The sequence below is a fragment of the Cephus cinctus genome, unplaced genomic scaffold (assembly GCF_000341935.2).
Source record: "Cephus cinctus unplaced genomic scaffold, Ccin1 Ccin1_scaffold1249, whole genome shotgun sequence".
Classification (NCBI taxonomy): domain Eukaryota; kingdom Metazoa; phylum Arthropoda; class Insecta; order Hymenoptera; family Cephidae; genus Cephus; species Cephus cinctus.
In genome coordinates this window covers 63,580-79,670 of record NW_014333698.1, presented here as the reverse complement: position 1 = coordinate 79,670, position 16,091 = coordinate 63,580, and the positions used below count along the sequence as shown (strand labels likewise).

The 16,091-nt window shown below is 36.0% G+C and overlaps 5 protein-coding genes across 9 annotated transcripts; 2 read left to right on the top strand and 3 right to left on the bottom strand.

Moving 5' to 3' along the window:
* Positions 1-516: 516 nt before the first annotated feature.
* Positions 517-2,519, bottom strand: LOC107272759 (60S ribosomal protein L10a). The gene is made up of 5 exons (XM_015750236.2): positions 2,376-2,519; positions 1,970-2,125; positions 1,420-1,568; positions 1,004-1,176; positions 517-747 (listed from the first exon to the last, which is right to left on the bottom strand). Exons 1-5 carry the CDS (start codon positions 2,378-2,380, stop codon positions 577-579), a joined length of 654 nt encoding a protein of 217 aa, XP_015605722.1. The 5' UTR covers positions 2,381-2,519; the 3' UTR covers positions 517-576.
* A 1-nt stretch (position 2,520) lies between these two features.
* Positions 2,521-6,300, top strand: LOC107272746 (TBC domain-containing protein kinase-like protein). 4 transcript variants are annotated; one of them, XM_015750203.2, is made up of 14 exons: positions 2,521-2,673; positions 2,852-3,064; positions 3,139-3,388; positions 3,467-3,695; positions 3,774-4,048; positions 4,116-4,262; positions 4,334-4,454; positions 4,541-4,702; positions 4,771-4,948; positions 5,016-5,222; positions 5,315-5,574; positions 5,641-5,768; positions 5,841-6,003; positions 6,073-6,300. In XM_015750203.2, exons 2-14 carry the CDS (start codon positions 2,860-2,862, stop codon positions 6,178-6,180), a joined length of 2,433 nt encoding a protein of 810 aa, XP_015605689.1. In that variant the 5' UTR covers positions 2,521-2,673; positions 2,852-2,859; the 3' UTR covers positions 6,181-6,300. The 4 variants fall into 4 exon arrangements, with proteins under 4 accessions (XP_015605689.1, XP_015605687.1, XP_015605688.1 ...); XM_015750201.2 differs by having other exon boundaries at positions 2,533-2,679; XM_015750202.2 differs by having other exon boundaries at positions 2,590-2,739.
* Positions 6,301-6,435: 135 nt separating this feature from the next.
* LOC107272743 (protein broad-minded) lies at positions 6,436-10,745 on the top strand. 2 transcript variants are annotated; one of them, XM_015750197.2, is made up of 8 exons: positions 6,436-8,172; positions 8,242-8,579; positions 8,656-8,852; positions 8,941-9,288; positions 9,361-9,680; positions 10,019-10,196; positions 10,282-10,497; positions 10,574-10,745. In XM_015750197.2, the coding sequence occupies exons 1-8, from the start codon at positions 6,485-6,487 to the stop codon at positions 10,688-10,690; spliced, it is 3,402 nt and encodes a 1,133-aa protein (XP_015605683.1). In that variant the 5' UTR covers positions 6,436-6,484; the 3' UTR covers positions 10,691-10,745. The 2 variants fall into 2 exon arrangements, with proteins under 2 accessions (XP_015605683.1, XP_024945813.1); XM_025090045.1 differs by lacking the exons at positions 10,282-10,497; positions 10,574-10,745 and having other exon boundaries at positions 9,868-10,168.
* Positions 10,746-10,828: 83 nt separating this feature from the next.
* Positions 10,829-14,867, bottom strand: LOC107272747 (apoptosis-inducing factor 1, mitochondrial). The gene is made up of 12 exons (XM_015750205.2): positions 14,527-14,867; positions 13,901-14,211; positions 13,761-13,824; positions 13,527-13,681; positions 13,318-13,448; positions 13,073-13,248; positions 12,793-12,984; positions 12,535-12,731; positions 12,194-12,446; positions 11,929-12,113; positions 11,592-11,849; positions 10,829-11,430 (listed from the first exon to the last, which is right to left on the bottom strand). Exons 1-12 carry the CDS (start codon positions 14,615-14,617, stop codon positions 11,359-11,361), a joined length of 2,085 nt encoding a protein of 694 aa, XP_015605691.1. The 5' UTR covers positions 14,618-14,867; the 3' UTR covers positions 10,829-11,358.
* A 284-nt stretch (positions 14,868-15,151) lies between these two features.
* On the bottom strand, positions 15,152-16,010 carry LOC107272762. The gene is made up of 3 exons (XM_015750241.2): positions 15,591-16,010; positions 15,312-15,535; positions 15,152-15,253 (listed from the first exon to the last, which is right to left on the bottom strand). The coding sequence occupies exons 1-3, from the start codon at positions 15,652-15,654 to the stop codon at positions 15,206-15,208; spliced, it is 336 nt and encodes a 111-aa protein (XP_015605727.1). The 5' UTR covers positions 15,655-16,010; the 3' UTR covers positions 15,152-15,205.
* Positions 16,011-16,091: the final 81 nt, after the last annotated feature.

The following is a 16,091-nucleotide window of genomic DNA, read 5'->3' as shown; positions in this document are numbered from 1 at the left end:
AGCGGATTTGTGCCTACAGGAAATTTCAATTTTGTTCTTTTATCGTGGATTGAGGGTTTTCAGAATCGTGGGTGTATTTAAATAGCTTACCCTGGCTATTTCCGATTAAAGGATTGTATCTTTTGTTGGCAGGATTATATTATGTGTGTAGCCAGCCAGGATGAATGGCTTCAATGATGCCCTAACTGTAACAGGATGCGAGATGACACATCCTGCTCTCTTTTGGCTACGTCTTCAACATCTGGCAACAGTCTGCTGTATATTTAAGTTATTGCACGAGTTCCGGGTTGCGTCCGGACATCGATATAACATATTTACCTCGACGATGTGTCGCCGCAATGAAGCTCTATTAACGTAAGAGTAAACGATTGTTGATGCGAGGAAGACTGATGTGTGGAAGTAAGGATACTCGGTAATGATAGGCAGCATAACGATCTCATAAGGTCACTGGAATATGTGAATTGAATGTGATGAGACAGGCCATGGAATCTGGAAAGGTCTAAATCCAAGTAAGTCTTTGATATTCATTTCTGATTTTATTTAAAGTTTTTCAGAAGCCAGATCAATAAAATTTTATTAATAGAGCCTCTGAGGGGGTCCCATGGAGGACTTTATGTGGAGAGAACGCACGTTTTGCCAGTGCTTCTTCAATAGCGAAACCAGGAAGTTGATCGAGAGGTGGACGTTCTGTACCAGTTCATCTGGAGTCATGTTAACGTGTCCCACAGCCACAGAAAGACACAGAACCTGTACAGAAAGAAAGATTATTTATTTTGTTACTTAAAAAATAGCTTTATTTTACAATTATTTGTATATTATGAAAAAATGTCTATCCTCCGATTGAGGTCCACTGCGATTGAGCACAGTGTCCTCACCCGTGGAGAATAATTTTATTCTCCTTCCATTGAACGGCCTCGACAACAAGTAACATTAGGATTGCAAGGTGCTTTAAGGAAGGGATATAATTTAAATAAATAATTTCAAGGAATGAAATAGAATTTACCTTCTTCATCTGGAACTTGATGGTAGCCTTGACTTCGTCAATTTTTGCAATCATGGACTCCTGATGAGAAAGAAGACCAGGGAATTTACCAGCCTTATTCAGACCAGGACCTAACAGACGAGGGATCTGCTTAATTAAGGATTCGCTAGCCAGGAAAGCATCGTACTTCTTGGCTGTAACAGAAAAGCATTAACTCGATATTAATCTTACAATATATAATTACAAAATTTAAATATCAAAGCGGTTATAATAATTGTATTGTCTCAACACGGATTGAGGTATAAGGCGATAAAACGACCATATCCACACCTAGTGAAGAATTTAATCTTCTTCCATAAATGAGCATTATTGTTATATTAACGATACAACAAAGTGCTTTACGGAAGATAGTATTTAATATAGTTAAATAACATTACCTAGTTTCTTCACAAGCTTCTTGTTTTTGTTCAGCTTCTTGAGAGCCTCAGCATCCATGTATGGAATATTGTTTGCTTTGGCCTCATCGCAATGCTGCTGATCACCCAATACGCACACTTCCATTTTTGGTCTGGGTATGTTCTTTAGTCTGAAATCATTAATAATACTGATTAGTACACCATCCTACATGATAATATACAAGTATACTTATTATATATGCAAAAATGACTCTCAGTAAAAAAAATGTACATCATTAATATATCAGATAATACATGCTTCGTAGCATCATCGAGCATTTATAAAATGCTGAAAGTTAATTAAGTAATCGCCATTTTGAAAAATTACTTACCTGCAGAATCGCGCGTAGCGATCCTGCATTAAAAATAGCGGTAAAACCTCCCCAATTTTTTTAAGACCCTGGGTGCAGGTCCGCCAAGAGAAGCTTGGCTTCCTGACATACTATGAGGCGACCTTTTCGGATATAACAGTATATAACTAAAGAAATACATTCTAGCCGAAAAGAACCCTCAAAGTCAGGTAGAAACATACTTGACGGTGCCAGAGAAACGCTTGTCCTTTTGAGGATCATAATTCTTCAAACCAATCTGCAGTTCCACGGTTTCTAAGAACGCCCTCTTCTTCTCCTGTGAGTTCTGCAGGACTCCATTTACGCACTCATAAAGAGTGTCACGCGATACTTTAGACCTAAAGAAAGCAATATTGCATTATTATTTATGAATACAACATCCATGATCCAATCAACAAATCAACATTCAGAGCATCCATGCTGATGAAAACTATTTTGAATCCGCCACGTTGGATATATAATAAACACATTTTATATACAAAAAATACGAGTGACATCTTAGTGATATCGTTCTCAACTATCATTTTATTCTTTTACAAGTTCAATAGGAGTTAAGATTAGATATAAAATTTTGGATAAAATACTCACGTCATGATGCCTGCGAAAGCAACGTCGAACGAGCGACCAGCCTCGTCGACGACTCAAACCGGAAAGAAGCGCCACTCGAATGATGCTGAGCGCAGGCATTTCCCGTTACTGTGGGTAATCGTTTTTACACCAGAGAGCGCGCACTATTACATTCCGAATAGATGGAGCCACTGTGTTATCAAACTTACCAATTTATACAAAACACTAGTTTTCCGTTTGACAGAAATCAGCTGAGAAAAATCAGTCTCATGCCTTGGAGTACTTCAAAATCTTATTAACAATAGGACACCAAATAACGGTCTTAGTATGATATTGCGATAAGTAGACTTGATCTGAATGTTATTCCATTACATGAGATTTAATTGTAAACATTTACTATAGTTGCAATTGTTGCAGAGTTTATATTACCAATAGAGATGTTCAGAGTCTCATCCTGACCACAGTTTGTGTAACCAGTGTATAAATATTACTTTCAGATTGAAAAATGTGTCCGACACTGTTGGAGAATGAAGACCGATGTCTTGGTGGAATGACTTTCTTTGCTCAGAGTCATCCGATAGAATTATGTGGCAGTAACGGTCTTCCCCTGACTCCCAATTCTATCACTATCTATGGAAGGTCTCAGTTTCTAAAGACAATTAATCATCCTAATTTGTCTACCTACTTAGACATTATTAGAAGTAAACATGGTAAACAATGCATTTCTATATAGATCATCAGTCATATGTTTCCCAAACTTCAACTGTGTAATATTAATTTTCAGAAAGAACAATTGTGGTTGCTGAATACAGTGGAGAATCTTTAACCAATAAAAAGAATTTATCTTTGGACAGCATTGTCAAGATAGCATATCAAAGTCTCCTCGCATTACAGCATATGAATGATGTGGGTCTGGTTCACAGACATCTGAGTCCAGACAATATATTAATCACTAAAGAGGGTAACGTGCAACTGTACAATTATGGATTATATTATATGACAAATGGAGGGAAAAACGTGTCTTTTCCTATTGGGTAAAGAATCCAAACTATTTAAATATTCAATAAGATATCCTGATATCAAAAAGCCCACGCAGTATCCTCTCTTTGCAGCTATCCAAAGTACACAGCACCTGAGGTCTTTTTGGGCACTAAAGTTAGCGGTATTAAAGTGGACTCTTGGTCCCTTGGAATAATAATCGCAGAATGTCTTTTAAATCAACCAATATGGCCAGGCGTTAAATTAGCCCAGTGCCTGCGAAAAGTACTCAGTCTCTTGCATTCGGAAACAATGATTTTCGAACGTTTAGCAAGAGAGAACAATTGCTATGATACTTATCAGGTTTTTATTTTCCACTAATTTATATATTAATAATTTGTCTTCGTAAGTACTTTTCATCCAATACATTTTCATTTATAGGCTGTTCCCCAAGAACTACGTGATCTTGTAGACTCCTGCCTTCAAATATATCCATCGAAACGTAAAACCCCAGCAGAACTTTTACAGCTACCACCGTTCGCTGAGCTCTTAAAGAAAGATGCGAAGGAACGAGAAGAAAATCTCTATAAAAATGTCATCGTTAGAAAGATGGATGAACTGTATTATCTGTGGCAATTAGCTGGTGGAGATATCACAATGGAATTAAAGAAACAAGGGATGGTCAGATCAAGACCACCCATTCTATCAATACCGAAGTAAGTCTATCAACTTTTGCTATAAAATATTCAAATACATCAACTTATTCAAAAATAATTATTACAGTTTAATTATATTAATTGGGCAAATGTTTGGGCGCCGAGACACAGCAGGTCTGCTCGATCTTCGCGTGGTGAAGGTTCCTCTGGATACTCTTCGACAGCGCTTATCCCACATTCCTTACACCGCTAATTATCCACGTTTAACTAGCCAGTAAATAAATTATTCAATTGATCCAAAGAGATTCAATTATACTACTTTTAAACAATTAATTCTTTTTATAGAATGCACGTTCAAGCTCAGGATGATCTGACGGATGCTGCTTCGCAGTTGCCGTTAATTATAAGAGAACGAGATACGGAATATCAATTTTACAGAATTGTTCTGTACGACCGATTGCTGCAGGTAGTAAACCACGTGGGGGTATCTTAAGTTTCAACTTAATCCTCCCTTCACTCGGATATTTAAATACTATTTAATTGGTCCTATAGATTTACCCAATTACCAGAGAAGCTATTATAAGAGAAGCACATAAAGATATACCACCTCCAGTTAGAGGAGCCGTTTGGGCTGCTTTGCTTGGAATTAAAGGAGATATTCAGAAGCGTTATGACATGATAGATAAGGAAACTCCAACTCACACGGATCGACAGGTGTTTTTGTACAACCTTATAAGTTTTTATATAAAAGACCAATTCACTAATCTTGAAACTTTTACTAGATTGAAGTAGACATTCCAAGATGTCATCAATACAGTGAACTATTGTCCTCCGGAGCAGGTCATGAGAGATTACAGAGATTATTAAAAGCGTGGGTTAGAGATAATCCATATTATGTTTACTGGCAAGGACTCGATTCATTAACAGCCCCATTTTTATACCTCAATTTTAATGACGAAGGTATCAAGACAGATTATTACAAGTTATTCTAATTATTGGATGTGAAGTAATTAATTTAATATTTTAGCTCGTGCATTTGCCTGCCTCTCAGCATTCATACCCAAGTATCTTCACAAGTTCTTTCTGAAGGACAACTCGGCAGTGATTCAAGAGTATCTTAGCAAGTTCTCACAGATCATTGCATTTCATGATCCTCAGTTAGCGAATCACCTTAAATCAATATCATTCGTGCCTGAGTTATTTGCTATACCCTGGTTCCTCACCATGTTCTCACGTAAGTACTTACCCTACTCCTAGCATTCCAAAATATCGTACAACTAGGTGAAATAATTGACATTAGAAAATACTAAATCCTCTTTTCTCCAGATGTCTTTCCTCTTCACAAGATACTACATTTATGGGATAAATTGCTATTGGGAGATTCTTCGTTTCCGCTATTAGTGGGATTAGCCATTCTAAAACAATTGCGAGATTCTTTACTGACATCTGACTTCAACGAATGCATCCTATTGTTCTCTGATTTGCCAGAGGTCGATATAGAGTTGTGCGTAAAAGACTCTATGGCAATGTATCAAAAAACACCTGGCAGCATCACGTACAGGAGGCATCAATTTGACCAATCAAAAGTACGTTAATAAGTCCCTGTACCAATCTTTCAAAAAAATGTCTAAACCATCTTATATTTCCCTTAGGCAATGCACTGGACCGAACCAGAACCAGGTACAGAAAGGATGCCTCGTATAAGCATAGATGATCTTTTGAACCTTTTAGAAAATACTCCGGACCAAGTGATAATCGTCGATATACGCAACAATATACAGTAAATATTGGCAGAACCGAAATTAAATAATTAATGTCAAGAACCAACGAATAATTTGCTATTTATTTTTAGATTCGAAAGGGGTGCAGTGAGAGGAAGTATAAATATTCCATTCACAAGTGTTCAACTCTCTCAAACAGATATCAATACTCTTGGGCCACACGCTCAGCCACTTGCTGACAATAAAGACAGTATCGTTGTCATTATTGGACCACACGATCAGAACAATGCATTGGTAAATAATATAATTAAACTATATATTAATATATACGTACTAACCATGTAATACGAATATTTTATACAGTTTGCAGATTTTCTAGTTAGCTGCGGCGTCATGGGCGTGTGTTCCCTTCAAGGTGGAATTTATGCTCTACGATCAAAAGCAGCACGTATCTTAGTTCCTACACGTTAACTGAGATTTTATGAAGAATATTATTTTTATTTTTCTAAGCTAAAATCACTCTTCTATTATACAATTACGGGATATTTATGACTCATACTTCTTTGAAAATACAAGGAAACATATATCTAAGCCACGTTCACTATCCAGTTACCATTCATAAAAACACAGCTGTTTCCTAATGGTCGCCATAGTAACCCATTGCCAAACACTGCACACAATCCTAGATCCCTAAGCATAAAGCTGCAGTGTGTATTAGCATGGCACATTCAGTAGTTCCTGTATCAATGTAAAATACGGAGAAAAAACTTAAACAATGGAGAGAAATATATCACCGACATTTCGCAAGTGGATGAAGAAGTCGACACAGGAAGAATTTGGGAGTGTTATTGAAAAGGACTTGACAGAGGATCAGGATACTTTAGAGATTGCTCAAGAAATTATTAATTCCAAGGAAATGACAGATTTCTTAACTACAATTAAAATTGCCTATCATCAACATCGTGACACATTAAGATTCAGTACTGAATTAGCTGGAGAATCTCGTCCACAGACGTCAATGTCATTAAGCAGTGATTTATCTTGCGACGAATGGAACGCGTTAAAATATCTAACTGATCAGTACAGTTACATAATCAATAAAATCAGCTGCGATAAGCCTGTTCACGTTAGACTAGCTGGATATGAAACGCTTTTAAAGAGTGAATTGACTAATGCTGCGACTTCGCAATCCTGGGATGTTTTATTGAAGACATTGAGGGATGGCATAGCCGATGGAAGTAGAGCTATCTTTGATTCAAGCTTAAAGGTTCATTCTAAACTGTTAAACACTCCTCAGTCCCAGGAGGTATATACGAATTTAATAAGTGCATTCAATGCACAATATCATTCAAAGAAATTGTATGAAGTACTGCCAAGCTTAACAACTGGTATAAATTTCAAGATATTCCTGCATGAAAAGCTCTGTCGCATAATGAACTTGATAATCCGACATCAAGAGGAAATTTTAAAGGGAGTTAGAAACGTGGACAAAACCCTAGAAGAAATGATTGAGCAGTTTATAGTATTTTTGAGTTCGCAAGCCTTTGGCAATTCCATGCAAACTAATATACTAAATACGTTACATGTCGTTTCCATTTTGGAACCTCAAGCTAACTGGAGCAAAAAGTGGATTCATAGTTTAGCAACCAGAAAAACTTTAATGGCAGCATTGGCCAAGTCTCCTAGCTTGATACAACACATATTAATGTATGTAAGAAATGGATTGACAGATACGCCAACGTTAATATCAGTAACTATTGTTGATGAGCCAGCAGAACTTTTAATTTCTGGCGAAACAGTTAAAACAATGACTTATCTTCATTGCCTAAGTCTCTTAGGGCAGCTATGTAGCAACTCAGCTGGCAGAAAACTGTTAACAGATACTCAATTGGAGCAGCCATTTTTGGTTTCAGACTTTATACTAGCTTTGTTAGATTCCTTAAATATCCTGGCTGCTAACAATGCACCTCATGGTAGTTATCAGACATCTTGCAATGTTCTACGACAAGTATTAGATACTTCAGAGATTCAGTACGATGCTAGATTTTATCATCTTACATTAAATCCGTTATTGAGACCTGTTAAGAACGAGCCAAAAATTTGGCCCCACACATTAGATATAATGACCCACATGCTAGATACCAAGGAAGGATTTTACTTTATGACTAACGAATATCGCAAAGGATCAGCCAGTTTGCAATTGGAGAATTCTAAAATTATCTATCCAATTGTTGCAGTTTTAGAGTATACTTGTAACCTGATTAGACAACCCTTTTCTGTCATGAACGTAGAGCATGTGCTTGCAATGTTTAAATTCTTAGAGAAGGTATTTGAGTATCATGACATCTATACTGTTGTTCAGGATACCATAAGAAATTTATTTTATCCTGTTATTACGTATTTGTATAACAAAATGGATAAGTATTATGTTGAAAATGAGAAGAGGAACCAACTTTTAGATAGGTGAGACAATGAATATATAAAACAAAGTTTTTTTCTTATAACACGTAATTTTACTCAATTCAATTTTAGCGCAGCTAAAAGTATGCTACTCAAAATTACAACAATTCCTCTGGGTTTAGAAATGTTGGCTAAAGAAAAATTAGTTTTTGAAGATCTCATTAGAGGATCGCTGACCCCATTACGAATCTCGTGGATTTCCAATGATATTATGGCTTTCACAACGTCAGCTGCTTTATTAAATCCTGGATATAAAATTGTTTTCAACGTAGCACCTCATGCACTATCACCTATCTTATCTGATGTTTGCAAAACAGTGGAGGATCCCCTGCTCTTTCATGATCCCTGGGATAATTTCAAAGTCAAACAATTTTTGCATATATTGAAACTGATCTCTTTAAACACCAAATGTACGTGAAGATTATTCTCAAATGTTACTGAACTACCAAATTTTTTGAGGAATAACTTGCAATTACTGATCGACAGGTTTCATTGCATTTGTGACAAATACACATAGTACCGATGATACTGATGATGATAATCAACCTACAGGATTGTGGGAATTGATGCAACATGCAGTAAATTTTTATTCGACTTATCACTGTCTGGGATTATTAACATTGAAAGAGATTATGTGGAACATGGACATTTATATTTATTTACAGAATGCTCTAAACATTCAGGTGACATAACGTTATTAGAACATATTTAGAAAACATCTTCATGGAATTTATCTAGTTCATAGATATCAGTATTCTGTTTTTGATTTAGATGGAATTGCTCAAGCTACAAGGGCACTGTGCAATTCAAATTGAAGAGGAGGGTCAGTTAAAAACGGTATATGCACTTGATGAATGTAGTTTTCTCAGACATGAGATTTTACTAAGCTCTTATTATATGAGACCAAGGCAAATGGAAAATATAGCTGAATTGCAAGAATGTACATTATTCTCAAAGTTACCACCGCCAGAAAAGTATCATGAAACTAGATCACTGCAAAATAGATCTTCACATTCTGAGCTCAATAGATTTTTACAGGAGAGCAAGCCTGGTTTGAGGGACAATAATTGGGTGACTGAGGCAAGAAGAGCTCATAGAGATTCGCGAGGTCCATTTAAAGTAATTATAAAGTTGAAGTATCTTTTCAATCTGTACTTCGTTAAATAGTTCAATGAGATGATTAAACTGCAGAGTTCTGTAATAATGGATTTATTGGATGAGATGCAAAAAGCTATTCCAATGGCAGAATGGACGGCAGACTTTAAATGGCCAACAATTAAGCAGATCGAAGGAGATTTATGGTCTCCTGAGGAGAATCAAGGAGTCAAATTGACTTTACATTATGCAGAGCAAAATCATCTTTTGGAAAGCAGTCCACATATTAAAGAAAATATGAAAATATTCTTTCGCAGTGCACACAATTTTGTTCGGTATAAAAGGCCTGATAAATTTCAAGGATTCGATTGGTTTTTGGCAACAGTATTTATCATATGTAATGGAAACATGGAAAAGTAAGTAATCTTCAAAAGCCTCAGATGGCCGCGAATCATTTCTTAAAGGCAGGCAAATAATCCTTGTTTTGCATAAATGCATTTACTAAAAAAAAAAAAAAAAAAAAAAAATTTAAGCAGAACAGTATCACTCAAGCCGCCATGCAAATTCTTAATGTAATAAAAAAAATTTGCAAAATGACTCTAGCTGACCAAACATCATCATAGGCAGGTCTCAGGTTGAAAACTTGGTCATCAACTTTGATAACATTAAGTTACGCAGTGTCAGACATTCTTGTTCGCATCACAGACCTTCCGCAATGAAGTAATAAAGTTCTAAACTGAAATTCTACTTGCAGATGCAAAACATTCATTACACAAATTGTTAAATTTCCATCTACAGCTTTTGTCTGGTTGGCACTGGGTAATTTCCTTAATCAAAATAAGGAAATGCAAATAAACACAGAATTCATATTAGCGCATTTGTTAGAAGGCATAGTTGGTAATGAGTTTCCTGCCATCAAATACACACTCAAGGTACTTTTCGATTGTGTAGCAATAGTTAATCTTTGCGATGCTAAATGTATTTTTTTTAAATTAAAAGTATTTTTCCCAATTCCAGAGTAACTGCGGAATTGATTGGTGGATGATATGTAACAAATTATTATCTCAATGCTTTTGGGGCATACTCCCTTGGAGTGAAATCATTAACTTTTTTGCAATTCTCATCTTATATCCCTCTGATTACATAGTATATTATTGTACGTCATTACTGAATCATTGCCATGAAATTATATTGCACGATATCGCAAGCAACAAATTGTGGCCTGAATCCATGGTAAATATTTGTCATTGCTACAAATAAAGAAATCATTGTGAATTATTAAAGTACTAAAATTATCCTACAATTACAGATCCTGGAGGATTATCGGTGCCACAATCAATTAGCATTTATGGATCGTTTAGGAAAAAGACATAGGAACAAAGTTCTACCTATAATGAGCCTGCAAGATTTGAATATGTCAATATAAGGATATTTCTAAAAACAAAATTGTTGTAAAGTAAATATAAAAAGCCTATCGTTCCTATCGACTTATTTATTTTAATCCATCAATATTCATTACGTTTAGTGGAAACAACAGCAACATGTAATAGAAAACAGTACTGCGAACAATGTATCAACCTCTTTTATGACAATTCTATAATATATTTTACAAGATTGTATAGTGTCATTGGCTTCAGCTTAGATTATTGTATGATTTCGTTTTATACATTAAGAGCACGTATCAATATCGTGCCACAACTGTTCCCATAGTTTTAGAATTACTTCGTTATCTCTAATAACATTATACGTCCGAACGATGCACACATGTAGCCATGTAGTTACATAAATATTTGCAATAAATGCAAGTGCACATTGTAAGCAGCGTGCACGTTCCTATGCACTTAAAGTTCACTTGAACACGAATCCTTTGTCGAAAAATCGAGCACGGATTGTCATCTACGATAATTATTATATTTCCTAAAAGTCATCCATACATCTCATCTATATTTCTCTTTGTGTGCTTCCAATCATCTGTTTTACATTTATCAAAAGCATTGTGGAATCGACTGGTAGACAACTCGAATATATACAAGACAGTGAACCAACCCTATTGTCATAGACACGTAATACACTTGACATTATTCAACTGTCTCATCAATCTTCATGAATGGTGAACAGTTTCGCAACCTCATTCAAGTCATCGTATTGTGTACCCCTCGCGAGAACCTGAAATATTAATTAAACGTCGAGCCAGCCCCCAAGAGATAAGTTGCAAAGCGAAACGGCGCCAGGAATTGATACGTACACGAGTAGTTTAGCCAGTCGTGTTTCAATATTTTAAAAGCAAAAGCATTCGAGTCAACTGTTACACGTTGATAAAGACTTACCTGTCGGGCGATGGACATGCGGTTGAAGATGTTCCAGAGGACGATGCCTACAACGACATCATCGCGTAGATAGAAGATAACTCCTTTACCGAACTCATCGCGTTTGGCGCGAGCAGGTGGTGCCGTCGACTCGGAACATGATTTATCATTAGTTTTATCCTGACTGTTCTTGTCAGCTAACACCTCGGCAGGTTCTGATATTTTTTGAGCTACTAGTTCTGTCTCGATTAAAACCTTGGATTTTACTGCTGGTGCGTTCTGTAACAATTGCAAGTTTATTTTATAGTTATAATGAGGCAGGTAAATTTAGATTAAATTATAGGAATTTTATAAGCACCTCTTCGCTTGCTGATCTTATATTTTCGTTGGATGCTGTCACTGCTGCAAGGGGTGTATCATCTTCAGTGGCTTTTACAAATACTCCAACAGTTGGCAACGAAGAGTCTACGATGCCTATTGCTTCGTACCCAACATCTGGTCCCAAATCAGACCAAAACATTGACTGATGCAAATATGGTTTACCTGTGGTATTTCATTGGAATAGACATTTTTAAGCAATCTCTTATGTGCATATTTTTAATCAAGAAATAAGATGTACTTACCAGCACCTGTCATATTTTCACCTGCCAGTCTACCAGATATCACAGCATGATCGTGATGCTCCACTCTTCTTCTGCCAAGTCGTACATCATAGAAACAAGCTGCATCTCCTGCTACCCATAAATTACTTCTTGCTTCTAGCTCTGCGTTCACTAGGAAACCACCGACCTTAGGATCCACTTCTAGATTTGACGTTGCTGCTAACTGTGTATTTGCTTGAACACCCACTGCCACGACTACTTGATCTGCGTCAATCTGTTTAAGAATTAAAAGCAAACTGTTTCCTGGGACGCCATCTCATATTGATATTTGCTTCTTAATTTATTTCAAAAGAAAAACCTACAATTTGACCATTTGTCAAGATCAAGGAGAGTTTCCCATTTTTGAAATTGTAATCTTGTATCTCGACGTTTGGTATGCAATTCACTCCTTCCGTCATTGTCTTCCTCGTCGTCCACTCGCTCAAATATTCAGGCAAAACTTGAGCCATTATTGATTTCTCCTTGTAGATCTGATAAATTTTCTTCTTTTCCAAGTTCACTGTTCATGATCAACGTTTCAATAAATAAATCAATTCTAATATATATTATGTGATACTCACAATTTCGAGCGAGAGAACAAGCAAGTTCTGATCCTAAGAAACCACCGCCAACGATAACGATATTTTTAACATTGGGATCATGAACGTTCTCCTCTAGTTCCAAAAAGTCTTGGGTCGTCCTTAACGGCACCATCTTTCTTTTTACAGCATCTTCTGCCGTTTCAAGTACCGGTAGAGTTGTTGGTGAAGCACCTGCAGAAAAGTATAAGTATAATCAATCAAGATATTCTGAGCAATCGTTTTGGAACACTAAGTTATCATTGAGTAATAGTGAATATACCGGTTGCAATAAGACATTTGTCGTATTTAATTTGATAATCGTCCTCGAGAATGGCTGTTTTGTTAACGACATCGATTTTTTTTACTTTCCATCCTCTAGCTACAGCCACACCGCCTTTATCCGAGTTAGTTAAACTAGTCACGTCTGTATAAAACTCTAAAGGCTCGTAATATAAACTGCAAAGCAATTAATGTGATCAGCCCTGAGACTTTGTGTAATTTGACAATGGTAGATATATTAGTTACCTTCTTTGAGTGCCATTCCATTGTTTAAAATTTAATATAGCTGATGCCTCCCTGTCGGAATTGTACCAAAGTTCTTTGGATATGGGTGGCCTCATGTAAGGTAGATCACTTTCTTCAGATACAACTAAAACCTATAAAATTCATAATTTACTCGGAGGTTATCAAGTTTAGTAACTTAAGTACCATTTCAGAGACTAAATGATAAGAACCTTGGCTTTGGGATCTCTAGATTTAATAGATCTAAATGCCGAAAAGGCAGCTGTTCCACCTCCGATTAACAAGTAAGGTATTTCGTTTGGTATATGACTTGAAACTGATGGTAATTTTATTGTTTTTCTTTCTCGTTTCTTCGCTTTTTCTTTTTCTAGAAAATAAAATGGGAAAAATTTATATAACAATTATCTGACCATAGAGACTTTGCGTTCTTTCAGTTTCTTACTTACTTCCTATCTTTCCTGTGTTCTGTTGTACCTTCTCATCTATATTCAACCATTTTAATTCTTTAACCTGAAAAACAGTCTGTGCACTTTATACAGTAAAAGATTAAGAAATATGACATGCTAATATACATATGTGAATCTACCGTATACACTGTAGCTCCAGCAACAAAAAGCGCAACAAGTATCTGTTTCCAATACTTGAAAGGATTGTTAGGACCATCTCCTTTGGACGAATTTCTAGATTGCGAGTTTTCTACTCCACAATCTGCATAACATGAGGCTGGGCACGATCCATCTGTTTTAGCTTCACATGGTGGACCAGTAAATGGTGAAGGTTTCTGTGCATTTGTAAATTGTGATCCCGGAACACATTCTTCAGCTTTTAATGTAGTACCACTGGGTCTTCTATTCTTCGTGTCACTACTATACCTCAAGTTACTGATACTAACAATACCTAAAGAAACATAATACACTATATGGTATCCCCTAAATATCTATAATATCAAAAACTAAGAATATCATGCCAATCAAAGAGGTTAAAGTATTCACAATGAATATGATATGGTATCAGAAATAATTAAAGATAAGTATTTAAACTATAAATATCATAGCAGGAGTTACAAAATTTTAATAAAAACAGAAAAAAATTATTAAAGTATATAAAGAGCAGGAAATTGTTCTATATCAATGTTTCAAAACATCCGGATTGCAGTGAACTGCAAAGCCCTTTTAGTGAAATACAACTGAATAAAATGAAAATTCGACTCACCTACATACTTGAGAGGTTGATAAATATTATTAGCATATGCATGCCTTGTGATTTTCGATAATTGTCCGATAACTTTGCCGCAGCTTAACATTTTTGACGGGCCCTGTTGGCCTTATGCAATATGGCGGGCGCGCGTGTGCCCGGCTCTTCCTTTGCCACGATCGAGGATTTCTTGCCGAATCTTCTCAGTGCACCGAAAAAACGATAAACCCACCACAAAATTCTCCATTACCTAATCGATCTTGCCCCTACCTGGCCATTTATTTTAATCTTCAATTTTTATTACAATGATTTCGTGCATTTATATTCAGTTTGGTCGGTACAAGAGAAATTTTTAAGCGTGCCTAATGCGCCTTGATTGAAAACGAGTGACGGACGTGCCATGACGATCGCTGCGTTTTACACTGACTTTTGGCTTACTTTCGACTATATTTTTGTGTTATGTTTACATACTGATTTTTTTTGTTGAATGAATAAACATTTATCACAGATTTTATGATATCCAAATTAGCATATCAAAATTCCCTGGGCTATATTACAATCTCATTGAGAATTGCAGATAGCTGACATAGTCAAATTAGCAACGTTAATTTATTAATTATATGAAAGGCAAACACACTATTACCATTTGTATAATGAATAGCACATAGAGTAGAACGAGACTTGCTTTTATTTAACTTCAGAATAGAGATACGTCGTACCCTTTCACGAATCCTACACGATTTACCTAGAAAAAATTGTAGTTCAGTAAGAACAAGTATAGGAGATTCATTATAATTTCTTACAATAATCAGAGTGATTAATAAAAATCCTCCACCGATTATCAAATTTTGATTATGCTTCTTATTCTTCCTCTTAAATTCTTCCTGCCAGGAACCACAAGGAATTGGTAAATCATCCATCAACACCCATCCGCAAGGTGGAGGACAAGGAGGCGGTTGAGTTGGATCGCAAGCACATTCTTCTGTGCTTAAGACTCTGGATGGCTTTAGTTTTCGAGGAAAGGACACTGAAACTTCCCAATGATAAATAACAGAAAGGATATTATAGGAAGTTTGTCATACCAGGAATAACATGTCTTGGATTCAAAATGTTGTGCTGCCGTAGATACCTCATAGACTGCAACATTATCAAGTAAACGTGACGCTCTTTCCTTGAGATAAAAAGCTATGTTTATCAGTTTGGACAAACGTGGAATATTGTTTTTACAAAAGAAACACGTTAAGGTATATTTCTTGTGTAACTCTCTCGCTCGCGTATACGAATCACATATGGCACAAGGTCTGCCTGTCCATGAAATTTCTATTCTTCACGATCTTGTGCTTCAGGATTTCAGTCAAAATCAAGGCAGACAGCTTTGGAGTACATGGCCAACTATGGTTGTTCAATGTTACAAGTATTTTTTATCTTGCAACTGACATATTAATGTAGTTCGAGCATAAGATAAAGTATACATTGAAAAATTAATTTCAATGGTATTTAAATCTGCTCCATTGCAGCTGGATGCTGGATAACTCTGTTTATTTATAATTTGGAGTATCTTATTTCCAGATACAAATTCCAGT

Coding starts and splice junctions, on each gene's coding strand:
- LOC107272746 (XM_015750203.2), top strand. CDS start 2,860: ATGTGTCCGACACTGTTGGAGAATGAAGACCGATGTCTTGGTGGAATG. Junction 4,263..4,333: donor TATCCACGTTTAACTAGCCA/GTAAATAAATTA, acceptor TTCTTTTTATAG/AATGCACGTTCAAGCTCAGG. Junction 4,703..4,770: donor CAACTCACACGGATCGACAG/GTGTTTTTGTAC, acceptor AACTTTTACTAG/ATTGAAGTAGACATTCCAAG.
- LOC107272759 (XM_015750236.2), bottom strand. Junction 1,569..1,969: donor CGTTTCTCTGGCACCGTCAA/GTATGTTTCTAC, acceptor TAATGATTTCAG/ACTAAAGAACATACCCAGAC. Junction 748..1,003: donor TCAAGTTCCAGATGAAGAAG/GTAAATTCTATT, acceptor CTTTCTGTACAG/GTTCTGTGTCTTTCTGTGGC.
- LOC107272743 (XM_015750197.2), top strand. CDS start 6,485: ATGGAGAGAAATATATCACCGACATTTCGCAAGTGGATGAAGAAGTCG. Junction 8,580..8,655: donor GATCTCTTTAAACACCAAAT/GTACGTGAAGAT, acceptor ACTGATCGACAG/GTTTCATTGCATTTGTGACA. Junction 9,289..9,360: donor ATTCGCGAGGTCCATTTAAA/GTAATTATAAAG, acceptor ATTAAACTGCAG/AGTTCTGTAATAATGGATTT.
- LOC107272762 (XM_015750241.2), bottom strand. CDS start 15,654: ATGTTGCAGTCTATGAGGTATCTACGGCAGCACAACATTTTGAATCCA. Junction 15,536..15,590: donor TCCAAGACATGTTATTCCTG/GTATGACAAACT, acceptor GGGAAGTTTCAG/TGTCCTTTCCTCGAAAACTA. Junction 15,254..15,311: donor TATTAATCACTCTGATTATT/GTAAGAAATTAT, acceptor AATTTTTTCTAG/GTAAATCGTGTAGGATTCGT.
- LOC107272747 (XM_015750205.2), bottom strand. CDS start 14,617: ATGTTAAGCTGCGGCAAAGTTATCGGACAATTATCGAAAATCACAAGG. Junction 13,682..13,760: donor GAACACAGGAAAGATAGGAA/GTAAGTAAGAAA, acceptor TTTATTTTCTAG/AAAAAGAAAAAGCGAAGAAA. Junction 13,449..13,526: donor CTAGAGATCCCAAAGCCAAG/GTTCTTATCATT, acceptor TGAATTTTATAG/GTTTTAGTTGTATCTGAAGA.